General features: G+C 39.6%; 2 protein-coding genes across 5 annotated transcripts; one reads left to right on the plus strand and one right to left on the minus strand.

The window, feature by feature from the left end:
* Positions 1–1116: 1116 nt before the first annotated feature.
* On the minus strand, positions 1117–10097 carry gck (glucokinase (hexokinase 4)). 3 transcript variants are annotated; one of them, XM_079369314.1, is made up of 10 exons: positions 10059–10097; positions 4917–5079; positions 4681–4835; positions 4390–4509; positions 4182–4277; positions 3984–4083; positions 3697–3880; positions 2887–3042; positions 2120–2353; positions 1117–1926 (listed from the first exon to the last, which is right to left on the minus strand). In XM_079369314.1, the coding sequence occupies exons 2-10, from the start codon at positions 5023–5025 to the stop codon at positions 1779–1781; spliced, it is 1302 nt and encodes a 433-aa protein (XP_079225440.1). In that variant the 5' UTR covers positions 5026–5079; positions 10059–10097; the 3' UTR covers positions 1117–1778. The 3 variants fall into 3 exon arrangements, with proteins under 3 accessions (XP_079225440.1, XP_079225438.1, XP_079225439.1); XM_079369312.1 differs by lacking the exon at positions 10059–10097 and adding an exon at positions 8136–8387; XM_079369313.1 differs by lacking the exon at positions 10059–10097 and adding an exon at positions 7345–7429.
* Positions 9177–13416, plus strand: ykt6 (YKT6 v-SNARE homolog). 2 transcript variants are annotated; one of them, XM_079369345.1, is made up of 8 exons: positions 9177–9268; positions 9803–9959; positions 10134–10216; positions 10498–10598; positions 10687–10791; positions 10961–11026; positions 11284–11385; positions 11483–13416. In XM_079369345.1, the coding sequence occupies exons 2-8, from the start codon at positions 9856–9858 to the stop codon at positions 11516–11518; spliced, it is 597 nt and encodes a 198-aa protein (XP_079225471.1). In that variant the 5' UTR covers positions 9177–9268; positions 9803–9855; the 3' UTR covers positions 11519–13416. The 2 variants fall into 2 exon arrangements, with proteins under 2 accessions (XP_079225471.1, XP_079225470.1); XM_079369344.1 differs by having other exon boundaries at positions 9219–9418.
* The last annotated feature ends 294 nt before the right edge of the window (positions 13417–13710 follow it).

Genomic DNA, 13710 nt, shown 5'->3' on the forward strand with positions numbered 1-13710 from the left:
TTCCTCTGAGCTGGAAAGTAGAGATATGCAGAGCAGAGAGGAGACCTCTGGCGATTGACGTTCACTCAATAGAGGTCAAATCAAGCTCCTCAGGTTACTTTAATACTTCAATACAAGTAAAAGGACTCAAACTTCTATTTCCCTAATGCACTTTTCTGCTGAGTTTCTCATTGATTTCACAGGAGTTTCATATTAAAAACTGTGCTGAAAACATAATGAAAGCAACACTTCTATTCAAAATCACGTTTCTTTATTTTGACAGAACAAAGATAGATAGATAGATAGATAGATAGATAGATAGATAGATAGATAGATAGATAGATAGATAGATAGATAGATAGATAGTTAGATAGATACTTTATTGATCCCGAGGGAAATTCAAGGCATCCAGTAGCAGTATACAGACAGGCAGGACACAAGACATTAGTTACAATACACACCCGCTGTCCCCCCTCCCCTCTGTATACAAAATCCCCCAAACAAGATATAGCAGCCCCTATGTGACTAAGAATAAACATAGTTATATGTTAAATAACATACATGTTGAGTAGAGCCCACAAGTCCAACATTTTGCTGAGAGATATGATAAATAATTGATTATATCAGCAAACATTATTCTACAATGATGCCACAGTGGAAAAACCCAATTCCCATCAACACAAAGGGTTTTAGTATTGTCCAATGCATTTCCTCCAAGAATAACATTATTAAAATAAGATGTTATGTTCATTCTTGTTATTGTTTTAAATATTCACATTATTCAACATTGAAATAAATATAGCAAACCAGCTGTTGTTATAGTTTTTAAAGGTAAAATGTGGAGGGAATAAAGGTCTTATTTATTTTGCGGCTTTTTATGACTTTATTTAGAGATAGGAAAGTGGATAGATTCAAAGATCAGAGAGAGAGAGAGAGAGAGAGAGAGAGAGAGAGAGAGAGAGAGAGAGAAAGAGAGAGAGAGAGGGGGGGGGGAATTATATGCAGCAAAAGGAGCCCCAGGTTAAAACCAAACCCAGGCCCCCCACTTGGAGGATGGAAGCCTCTCAACATGGTGTGTGTGCCCAAGGAAAAAAAGTTGATCCCAATCAATTCTTGAAGTTGGAAAAAACATCAACGTAATGTGCAATATTTTAGTTTAATCACGCAAGTAAATCTATATACAGATAAATCTATTCACATCAAAGTACATTTCATAAGGCATAAGAAAAAGTACTGAATAAGCTAACACATGTAAGGTGTGCATACATACAAACATAAAATGTATATATGTATAGATATATTTATATACAATGGAAGAAAACAGAGATGTCATTGCCTACAACACAAATTACTACACAACAAAGAAATCAATTAGATGATTCAAAGTTTACAACAGCATTTACAAAATGAATTCTTATGTTGTGCATCTCACTACTTTGCACTGGTACAGTATTATAACTTACTATTATACATTGTCTACACCCAAACACTATCAACAGGCAGTGATATAAGCAGCATTTATTTTAAATGAGTGTTTCTGCAACCTCATTTCTAAGTGCAACAGAGAACTGATCTTAAACTTGAGTTAAATGTAAATTGGCACAAATTGGTCTAATACAACAAAATAGTCTATAATCCAAGTAGAGAGATGCATACTTCTGAGTACACCTTCCAGTGGTAAGTTTCCAATTTGCGGAAACTTTTTTCACACACTGCCAACTGTGGCAGTGTTCTCAAATCAGAGTTCAGGCTTGTTTCTCTGTTCTCCTGCTGGGAGAGAGCTCAGTGCACAACTCTGTTTAATGTGTGAGCATGCATGCTGCCATCTTACAGGCCACAGCTGAGATAAGAGCAGCTCCACGACCACTCCCCTCGTCCGACTGGATGAAGGTGATCTCACAGTGAGGAGTGAGGTCCCTGACGATTTTGTGGAACCTTTCACGGAAACTGAGAGGGAAAAAAACAAATTTAATCAAATGTCCTTTCATCCTACTTCCTTTTTCTCATCAGTTGTCCAATGGCCAGCACAAATTATTTCTGTTTATGGATTCTCCATCATGTGACTACCTGCAATTGGATTTGCATTGGATTCAGTTTCTATGATACAGTTACAAATCTAAAACAGTATGCCTTCCCTCACCATGGGTGCAGTTTGTAGACAGATCCATCAACGCCCACTGTAATATTCAGGGCTTCCTGACTGCGCCGCTCCCTCATCAGATTGAGGACACCAGCAAGACCTGCACCGCACATATGGGCAGAGCGAGTGGAAACACTCTCACAGACCAGACGCACAATGTCACAGTCCAGGTCTGACGGCAGAACACCCAGAGAGAACAGGATGTTGTAGATTTGTTTTCTGTCCCCAGTGTCACTGCATTAAAAAGACAAAATCAAAACAAAACTGAAAAAGGACAAACATCTCTCAAAGCAGAATGTGAATCATGTAGAATGTAAGAAATGTGCGTGCTAATGTATTTCATTTAAATCATTTATTTCTATACATCGCATTTACCCTGTCGTCAAAATTGTTCCTTATATTCTTAGAAAAATAAATGCTCATCGTAATACAGTATTCATAAATAAATAATAGAAATAGTTTTTGTTTGCCTTAAGTTCTCAGATCTCAACTACTCAAAGAAAGCTTCTAAAAATACGGCAGTGGCTAACAACAGCAAGTTAAGTGAAATGAATCGCTTCCAGGGATTTCCCATCAGTACTGTTATATAAGCGTGTGTCATCAGCATATATGTTATGTTACATAACATCTCAGGTTTTACATTGTCCCTTACTTTCCAATTGTGCCTATTGTTTATCGAAAAAATAGTGTGGTATCATTTTCTATCCTTTGTAAATGTAGCTGTACTATGTAGGTATATGACTGCTTAAGGAATCACTGATGCTCACCTCTCAACCTGTGAGACGTAACGCGTCTCAAAGCTGCCACGTGTCTTCAGCAGCTCTGATGCTTCCCCGTTAAACAGCAGGTCTTCATTCACCAGCTTCATTAGAACGAGTCTGACCAGCTCACCCATGTACTTCCCACTGATCAGCTTCTCATATCTACATGAGGCAGGAACAAAACAAAAGACAGGTAACTTTAAAAACTGAGATATAGTAAACTTTTGGAAGAAACAGGAAAGAAGAGTGTATTTAGTGTAAATGCACATGAGCAGACACATGACTTTTTCTGAACGAGCTTTGAAAAGGGAGGGGGGCAGATGAGGCACCGACGTCAATGCTAAAGAGGCTGAATGAGGCTGGCCTCAGCAGTTGTCTGTGTGAAGGGGCTGCCGGTGCAAAAGGTAAACAGTCATTAGCCACACAGCGACTGTAGCAAGAAAGCGAGAGGGATCATTAATCTGAAACCCCCAGCCACTGACTGGCCGCTTACGTATGAGGGTTATGATCATTTACAAACATCCTCAGGACAGTCACCTTGTAGCCTAGCAACTGCACAGAGACCTCAGGTGAGAGTCAGGTGACACAGAAGGGTGATCAATTCAGAGAAACAATGAGAGAATGATAGGTTGAATGTGTGGCACGTTTTAAATTAGTGCTTATCGTTTACCCCAAAGCAAATTCAGCGAAGCATTACTTTCAGCTTACAATGTCTGATGACGAACTCTCGAGTGAACACAGTGGATAAAGATGGGTGACAGGCAGCGTTGGGTCATATAGATTTGGTTTCCTGTTTAACTGCACTGGAAGACTTACAGCTGCTGTCCGGGGTTAATCGAGGTCTCGTCCACCACTCTGTCATACTCCAGTCTGAACTCCTCCAGCTCCCCATTGTCTCCGAACGCGCCCCACTCAGTGTTCACACACATCCGTCCCTCCTCTCCCTCCACCAGCTCCACGGTCCTCAGCTCCTCCATGTAACATGCATTACAACCAGTGCCTGGTGAAAAAAAAATGCGAAAAAAGATTAGAGGCAGATGTGTTTTGGTGTGCATTCTTATGCATGTAAGTGTGATGCTTGTGTTTTGTTTTTGATTTCTTACCAACAATCATCCCAACTTCACAGCTGCGATCCTCGTAATAGCAGGAAATCATTGTGGCTACAGTGTCATTCACCATGGCAACCACGTCCATCTCAAAGTCCTGATTGACAACACCAAATATTAGTCATCCTGCTCGAAAAAACCTGGCTCATGTTGTCATGTTGAGACAGACAATAGTCCGTATTTACGTTGACTCACCCCTCGTCTCTTGATGGCATCCCTTAGTAAACCCACCACATTGTTTCCCTCAGCCCCAGACGCCTTGAAGCCTTTGGTCCAGTTAAGAAGGATACCCTGAGAGGGAAGGAGACACACATTTACATTTTGAACCCTTTTTAGAGTCGTTCTGGGGGGGGGAATAATCCCCAGTCAAGTACTTTATAATTAAAGTAATTTATAAGAATACCTTGTCAATGTCCTCATGTCGCACAGGAAAGGAGAAGGTGAAACCCAGAGGGAGCTTCTTGTGCTTAATGTGATGTTTGTCTAAAAAGTCTGACATACACTCTGCAATGTAGTCAAACAGCTGTGACAGAGAGAGAGAGAGAGAGAGAGAGAGAGAGAGAGAGGACATGAGATTTAGAAGAACTGCATTGTGATCTGAAATCTATTTGGGACCGAGTATGTCATAGATCTACATCAGCTCTATTATACAACTACTAGATAGATTTGAAAATGTAACAAATGGGTAACTTACCATTTCAGCAGTGCCTGTCATGGCATCTTCAGGAATGGAGTACATCTGGTTTTTGGTCTCCACCTTCCAGCTCTTCTCCTGATCGGCACCCACCTTAACCAGCATCACCCGGAAGTTTGTTCCCCCAAGATCCAGAGCCAGGAAATCTCCCACCTCTGGCAAAGTGCACATTCCATTTAAATACACAATACTTGTGTCTGTTTGGTGAAAAACTTGGTTGAAGAAGGAAAACCTACCTGATCCCTGAGGGGTGGAGCAGACGTATGTAGGAAGCATTTTGACACTCGCCTCTTCATGTGTCTCTAAACGTAGTCCTCTGTCCATCTCTCTCTGCATCCTTTTCATGACTTCTTTGAGCTCTTCCTTATTCAGCCTGAACTCTGACAGGATCTGCTCCACCTGCAAAGAACAGAAAACAACAAGTATTTTATTTAGAATAGACAACAAACATTGGAATCATAGTGTAACAATAAAACTTTCCAAACATGAGTGTATTTTCTCTTTTAAAAAAACAAGATGAGCAGTTAGAGCGGAGAAGTAAAAAAGAAATAAGGGGAAGAGCACTCTGATTTCTGCTTCCGAGGTCCCACATATGATCATATTTTCAAACAAATGCAGAATAAAGAAGCGCTCTATTCAAACTAGCTTTCAACTAAAGTCTCTGCTGAAACACTGAGGCAAGCCGTGTATAAAGACTAGAGTTTGTTCACAAAAAAGTCACACAAAAACCATGTCAAAAATTACCGGACAAATTAGTCGAACCTCCTCAAAGTCTCAGACATAAAAATCCAATCTTACCATGAAAATAGTATCAACCACAGAGCTGTAGCTACACGGCATCTTCACCATCTGCTTCAGATGAGAGCTGACACACAGCATCTTCAATGGTTAAACTAAATGAGCCTCAGTGTGTGTAAGTGTGTGTGTTTCTAGGAGTGTGGTGAGTGTGTGTCCGGAGTCAGTGAAGTGTGAGTACCACTGAATGAGAACCTCAGCTGTTTTTATGCCAGGAGAAGTGGGCTGGCCACACCAGATGCAAATGCCCATCCTTTCCCTGTGTCAACCCATCTGGCTATCGGGACTCAAATGCACACATGCGCGTATGCACGCACACGCACACACACATTGGTGCACAGCCTTTGCTCAAAAACAAAATCACGCAAAATTCAATGTGACCTAGTTTCTACATAGTGACAATTAAGCATTAAGCTGGTCATATTTTATTTGAGGGAGAAAAGGCTAATCATAAAATGGATCAGCAGAGGATTTTTATGTATTTCACCTTCTACTTCTTTGTACATTCTACTCTGCATTTATTGAATAATTATTTTTATTTTAGACAGATTTGTCAATGAACCGTAGAGGTATAAGAAACAGGCGGCTGACTTGTTAAATGGGCTAATTAAAAAATTACAGTCTGAATATATTAAACAGTTGTACATGTGCTCACAATTAAACAATCAACTTAATATGTCAATACTATCTGACATTGTGATTTATTTTTTTAATATGCTGCCTTATATTCTCAGCTTTTAATTCACTTTTGCCAGAAAACAATAAAGAAACGTATTTTCAGCTCCTCAAGGTATTACGGTACTTGTTAAATGTTTTGATGGATAAAAAGAATCAACATGAATCATTTCCCTAATAAGACCAATCTTTAGACGCCTTGTTAACTATGTTTATAAAATATTTCAGGTGACCTTTAGTTATCATTATGTAAATCTTTCTTTGCTCTTATGTGATATGGTCTGACCTGCGACTTCTTAACCACCCACTGATCTGACACATAAAGCACATGCAAACATGAACTTTGTGATTCATTTGAGTTGCTCAATAGGGAAACTTCAAAGTCCTGAAAAGGTTGTTTGTAAATTTAGAAACATGTCTAAAATTAGAAACCTTATGGGATGAATGACCTCTAAAGCTAAAAAAAGTAAGCCTCAGGTGATGGCCTCTAGTGCTTATCAGCTCCAGCAGTTCACCTGAGCATAGGTCAAAGCTTTTCTTAGCTCTGACCTCTGATTTTAAGGTAACTGTGGCCCTTAACTGGGGGGGGGACACTGTAGGATCTCTCGAAACACAAATAGACATTGACCTAAATACAAATGGTAAAACACTGCTCTAGTGTTGAAATATAAATGAAAGGTTACCTTGATTTTAAGAACAATTCATCATCTGAGTTTGAGAACACTTACTCCACATTTTTGTCGTTACGAGTATGTTTCTTTTCCCATCAAAACTATGACACGTCATACTGCAATATTTGAAATGAAGATGCAATTTGTCCAAGCCCCTGTGTACTTGTTCATGAATAATTGCTAATATTTTAATAATATACTTAATTGCTTTCCTCATTATAGTAAGGCAGCTCTGACATATTTATCAATACAAAATACCTTATTTTGCAGTTAGGTATCTATCTTATTACTTATCATGGCTTTAGTTCAAGATGACTTTATTTGCCCTTAACAAGACGTAATGGATATGCTTAATGAAGACAGACATGCAACGAGATTGGGATATGTTGTGAGGATTTAAAGCCCTCATTTAGTATAAAATGCAAGAGACGCATGAGAAGCAAATAGAATCTATGCAGCCTACGTTTTAATTAAGAAATTCCACTTTAGAGACGTAAATGTTAACTTTTTTTCTCTTCTTCACCTTATCCATCGTATTACGACGAGGATCAAATCCTGAGAGTCCCACCGACCATGCTCCACTGCTTCACTCGTTCTGTGCGCTTATTTCTGCTCTTTACTGTGTTATAACTCGTCGTCCGATCATCAGGTGTGAAGTGAAGTTTATCCTTGTGGAAAACTACCCAATGAATTCTATATTTCCCACACCTAAAGCTTGCATAGGCTACTCAGAAGGTCGTTTCCAAGTGCTGAGAAACAGGGGAATGCAGTTTTCAGGAAAGTCGAGTGGATGTGTCAAATGTAGCTCCTTCAATAATCTTCATTTATTTATGTTAGGCTGTCGTATGAAAAAAGACTAAAGAAAAGCCTTCGTTTCTGTAGCCTAGATATGGGCTATTAGGTCGAAAAATGTACGTCTTCATCGTTGAGGTTAACAAGTCCAGTAAATGTCCACATCAGCGGTGTACTCCTAGTAATAAAAAATAAAGTTAAAAACGTTGAATTCCCAGCAAAAACTTCACTCGACAGACACTTTTTTGCAGCAAGAACTGAGAAACTTCCGTTTGGTTTCATGTAACCTCAATATATGACCGCCACGAAATGTCTCTCTGCTATAGACAAAAAATCATTTTTCTCCTTGGTGTCAACAGATGCTCCCGGAGGAGGCTGCGGGAGCTGGTAACTATTCCAAAACGATTTCAATGTGTTGCCTAGGAAATGAATTAGGCTTACGGGCACACTTCTGCCATGGAAAACACTTAGGCCTACCAAGTTAAGTGGCCAGGGCGAAATTGTTTAATGGAGCAAGCTTACCTGAGAAAACATCAATTGAGAATGGCATGTTTTTGGTAGACAAAATCTTTTGGTAGACACACATCGCCGCTAAGCTATAGCATAGACTATTCTCGTCTTAAAGACAATCCGAGGCTATTATCATTATTTTTCATACTTTTGACCAACAATATCCTGCTAAATGCTTTTGGAGAAAGTGTTAAGTGCCATCGTTATGCCGAGAAATGCATGCCTGCCCCTTAATGCACCTCGCAGGACAATAACACAACTTCTAAACTGTATTATTATTTTCCATTCGAAATTTCAAAGTCATACCATTTTTACAGGTCATATGTACTAGGGCATATTTAAAATGCGTATTCTATGTTTACAAAATAGTTGACAGTATGGACACTTAACTTTATTAAGTAGTCTACATTTCACATTGGCTACTTTGTCACCCCCATGTTCAGTTCAGTTCATTTACAGCAGTGGACAAAAAACTCAACAAATAAAAAGTCAAGTCACATTTACTTATAAAGCAAATTTAAAACAGCAACAGCTGACCAATGTGATGTGCAATGCATTAAAGAAACCATTTACAAAGAATCACAACATCCAAAAGGGGATCACAACATGATGCTGCAGAAATAAGACTTAGGATACCGTTGTCGAACACTTCAGTGAGTTATGCAGCAGAGATGCATTTCTCAGCATAACACCTGTCGATATTTATTGATCTTAATACAGGCTAGTTGAAATGTCGAGGCTATAGTTGATATCAACAGGTGTGCTGGGTGGCAGGCTTTATTTATTTGAACTTAAACCAAACATTGAAGAAAGAAAAAAATCTGCTTTTCAGAGATAAGTCAAACTATGTTTTTTTAATGACGAAGTTGGTAGACCCGATAGTATAGGCTACGTTGTAATATGATAACAATAATATAACATAATAATATAATATAATATAATATGTAATATTTTGTTGTACATTATAGGCGGTACGACCAGAGCCTCTCTTGGTACGACTATATCACACTGATTAATTGACTATAGGTTTTCATGAAGGCGTTAAATTGACTAAACCTTTGACCTGTCATATCGGAACTACGTAAGTGTGTTTTGGTTCCCACCCGGACCTTACTTCCTGGTGGACCGAGAAGGATCGTGACGTGGTAAACAGTCACTTAACAGGATACTGAAAACTATTTAGCTTACATTGTGATTGGGTCGCTAAAGGCTTATTATTTACGTTTAAGAGTTATAGTTTGTGTGTAAAAAAGACATTAATCGGCTGACTTGGTCGTGATCGGTCAGTTTGTTTGGTAAGTGATCTGAGGCCCACGGAAACCGGGTAGCATTTGTAGCTAAATGTGTGTGCTAGACTTGATCTCAGACATTTGTCAAAGTAGACTGGAAAGTTTAAATCACATTTTTAAGACTTCACTAAATCTGTGCCACGGATAACAAGACCACCAGTTTGTACTCGATTCATTAAAAACATGGAACTTTAGCTGCGTATAGCTAATTAGCTACCAACTCATGGTTAGCTTTGATAGCTAATATTAAGGCGGCTACTTTGACTTGTATGCTAGCACTTGTAGTCCACATTTGACTTGAAGTTTTTGCAGCTTTAGCTCATGGAGGTACGGGGCTGAGCTGGATCAGGGTTAATGCGCTCATGTGATCGTACTTGTGTCCTCTTCCAGATTAGATCATCAGGCTCGTGTGGAACTAGAACTGATCCAGAACCGAGGTCAGGATGAAGCTCTACAGTCTGAGCATCCTCCACAAAGGAGCGACCAAAGCAAACCTCCTCAAAGCTGCATACGACCTGTCCTCCTTCAGCTTCTTTCAGCGATCCAGGTGTGTGTGTGTGTGTGTGTGTGTGTCTCCTCATTTTCTGTGTGAAGATGACACTTTGGATGAACTAATAAAGAAAAGTTTGTCATAAAAATAAAGTACCTAATGTAAATGATGTTCCAAGTTATTCTGATATGTTTCTTCCAGACAGTGATGTAGTTGTTTTGTTTTCCTCAGTGTTCAAGAGTTTATGACTTTCACCAGTGCCTTGATTGTTGAGCGAACGTCACAAGGAAGCCGTGCCTCGGTCAAAGAACAAGGTGACTTCAGTGTTTGTTATCATTATCTTAGCTTGACATGCTTGCTTATTAAAGTTACACTTTTGGTTACCTTTTTGAGATTCAGTGTTTACATTAAACTCAGCCATAATCCTTGGTTAAATGTTAGTGGCATAAGGAAGACATTGTGTTGACCTTCTTCACAAATCTCAGTTTTGCTTCTGCTTTCCTAAATAAAAGTGCACCAGCTGGATTTGGTTTCTGTTGTACACGAGAACAGGAAATGTTTTGATCATATTAGAAATGGTTTCTCTTTCTTTCAGAGTACCTGTGCCACGTGTATGTAAGAAATGACAACCTGGGTGCAGTGGTTGTAGCAGATACTGAATACCCACAGAGAGTCTGTTTTACATTGTTAGACAAGGTGGGTACAGACGTGTGTCAGTTAATTCACAGGATTCGTTTCCTCTGCGGTCACGTTTGAAATCAAGTCTTGCTCCTCTTTGTTGTAGGTATTAGAGGAGTTCTCCAGGCAAGTGGACAGTATAGACTGGCCCTCTGGTAGTCCTGAAACCATAAACTACAAAGCCCTGGATATTCACCTTTCTAAATACCAGGTGAGTTTGTCGTCTGTGTGTCAGTATTTTGTTGACTGACACTGTAACAGTGTGTGAGAGGCATCACACTGTGGCTCTGTATTGTTGGCAGATTTGCTTTCAAAATATTACTAAATGAGTAAGTATGCATTACTGAGATCCTGACTGCATGTTTTTCCTTTTTGTTCAGAACCCAAGAGAAGCAGATGCAATGACCAAAGTTCAGGCGGAGCTCGATGAGACCAAGATCATTTTGGTAAATAACGACCAAATACTTTTATTTGATAAGCTCAATTTTATGCACGTTCTTTTGTTTGTTTCATTAAAGCAGAACAAAAACATTTCTAGGCCCCAGGGTGCAAATATTACCCATTTCCTTTTTCTGTTAAAAGTGTCTTTTCTTTGACAATAACATGGCATGCTTGGAACACAACATAGCATTTTAGGAGCCTTTATCTCGAGCCAAATGTTTTGTACTGCATTCAGTCACTATGAAATGTCTTGCTTCTGTAGCACAACACTATGGAAAGCCTGTTAGAGCGTGGAGAGAAATTGGATGATCTTGTGGCAAAATCGGAGCACCTTGGAAACCAGTCCAAAGCCTTCTACAAGACTGTAAGTATTTCAGATTCAGCTCCATCACACCAAAACATGTGTTGGTTGTTTTGCTCTTATAGATTGCTGAATGTGTGTCACGGTGTTCACCCTGCAGGCACGGAAACAGAACTCATGCTGTGAAATCATGTGATGCCGCTGCCTCGTCCTCGTGGACACGCCTCTCTCTGCCTTTCTGCTTTTCCTACAACTCCCATCATGCCCCAGCCACCAGCTCTCAGCACAAGGGACAGAACGGACTTTGTCTCATCCAGGATGGGGCTTCAGGCTAGGAGCAAGAAAAGGTCGAAAGCAGTTCTGGCCCGGCGAAGCGCGACCTGTCTGGACTGTTACGGATGGGGGCTGAAGCAGTGATGGGGTTTGGTCCGGGGGGGGGGAGATATCACTTTTGAATTATTTTAACCTTTTTTAAAGGGGTTAACATCTGTGCAGTGTTTCAATACCAGCTGAGGACAGAACAGTGTGATGTTGTGTATTGGTGATGTGTCTTTGAAACAGTTTAATTTTCAGATTCAATCAAATCATAATAGTTTGGTATCAACTCCTAACACTTGAAAGAGTATTAACCATGGCTGTGCTTTTGCTTCAAGGCAACTCTGACAATCTCGCAGTCTTATCTTGTGAATTGATAAAATGTCTGTTTCAGTTTCATTTTTGAGAAAGCCCCACATGGCCCTGTGTTTTGACTTTATTGTTCCAATGAGCCTCAATTGTGGGGTGAAAAACACTCAATGTGAGCCAAGGCAGCACATGGCTGCTCTGAAGTTTGATTTAAAACTGAAATAATTTGATTTACTGCGTTCTTTTCGAGACTGGATTAGGTTACGTGGGTTCTTTGCTTCTCTCTGTCTTATAGTGTTAAAAGAAATCTTAAACATTCCCACTTTGACAGAGTGTGTTATTGAGTGATGATGCCTCTTAAAGCTGAGTGAGAGAAGAGATGTCAAATGTAGATAGATGATTCTTCATGTATGCAGCCTTATTGCAGCGTCGCTAATATGTAACCCCCTCACATCCTGTTTTAACAAGATTCACGCTCATGGGAAGTTCTGGACTTCAAAACGATTATTTTACTCTGTGTACTGTAGCTCTGCTTTCCACACTGATAGCCACCTCACACGATGATTCACAAGGTTTTTTAAAGGACAAAGACCTGCCTAGACCTCTGGACTCCAGTCCAGAGTACATCTGTAAACCTGAGTACATTTATATATCTAACCAGCTTCTAGAGTGTCGGAGGCGAATCTGGAAAACCTCAGGTGCTGCTAGTTTCTCCTTGAATGGTTTCGAAAAGAGAGCATGCATTCTGAGTGATGTTATAAATGAACTTACTTCACATACTGGTCTTATGAAAGACACTCCACAACAGCTGATTCGTTTAACTGTCAGCAGTGATTTCTTTGTATTTTGGTGTGGAAAGAATGATCTTTCTTCGGGAGCTGATGATCAGTTGACGATAAAGAGATGCCTTCAGTTGTGTATATTAGATGTTTCTCTGCTCGCTTTCTGCTGTCCGTGTGTGTGCGTGTATGATTTGGTGATATACAACATCTGCCGGCTGCATTGATGTTGAGTGCCTGTGTGTGAGGATTTCTGTGTGTTTGTGGTGTGTTACTTGAACTGCTCTTTCTGCTTTTACTGTGTAAAATTGTGTGCAATATCTCTGCAGGCTGTCGGTGTCTCTCTCTCTCTCTCTCTCTCTCTCTGAAATGGAGGAATCAGTGGATGTATTTCTCAAAAAGGACAGGAAATTGAACTTTGTATATTCTATTCTCATAACTAATTCCTATTTGAAGTGTGTCCAAGGTTGTAATTGAGATGTTTGTTTAATTTCTTCTTTTCCAAATTTACACCTAATGTAGTGGATTTTAAAATCTGTCAAATCTAGGAGGTTATGCTGTAGCTATGTGCAGGTCAGCTCCTACTGACCAGTGTGTTTAAAACAGTCTGCATTAAATGTTTGGATCGAGATGTCTGCAAATTGAAAACAAAAATATCCGATAATAAACTGTTCTTTTCTGTCCGTATTAACATTATGTGTCGATAACATTCATTTGTTCACACACACTGACTGTACACAGAATAGGTTATCCTACTGAGACTAAAAAAGCGTTATCTAGTATGTTGAGGATGTGTTTTAGACTTTTAAGTGCAAACTCTTTACAGCGTGTTTGACCAAAGTCTGTACAATAATATAAAGGGGGGACTTTTTCTCCTTCGTGTTTCTCATCAAACGGAGAGGGTTTTTTTTTTTTTTTTTACATTACACGTACACAGTATCTGTGATAGATCTACAGTACACGTAACGTGTACTGTAGAGCTATT

The sequence above is a fragment of the Symphodus melops genome (assembly GCF_947650265.1).
Source record: "Symphodus melops genome assembly, chromosome: 1".
Taxonomy (NCBI): domain Eukaryota; kingdom Metazoa; phylum Chordata; class Actinopteri; order Labriformes; family Labridae; genus Symphodus; species Symphodus melops.

What these genes read in the sequence shown, in the direction of transcription:
- gck (XM_079369312.1), bottom strand. An exon ending in CTCCACCCCTCAGGGATCAG is followed by an intron (nt 4,836 to 4,916) that starts GTAGGTTTTCCT and finishes GCACTTTGCCAG; the next exon opens with AGGTGGGAGATTTCCTGGCT. An exon ending in TACGTCTCACAGGTTGAGAG is followed by an intron (nt 2,354 to 2,886) that starts GTGAGCATCAGT and finishes TTTTTAATGCAG; the next exon opens with TGACACTGGGGACAGAAAAC.
- ykt6 (XM_079369345.1), top strand. Translation starts at nt 9,856, where the DNA reads ATGAAGCTCTACAGTCTGAGCATCCTCCACAAAGGAGCGACCAAAGCA. An exon ending in TTCACCTTTCTAAATACCAG is followed by an intron (nt 10,792 to 10,960) that starts GTGAGTTTGTCG and finishes CTTTTTGTTCAG; the next exon opens with AACCCAAGAGAAGCAGATGC. An exon ending in CCAAAGCCTTCTACAAGACT is followed by an intron (nt 11,386 to 11,482) that starts GTAAGTATTTCA and finishes TTCACCCTGCAG; the next exon opens with GCACGGAAACAGAACTCATG.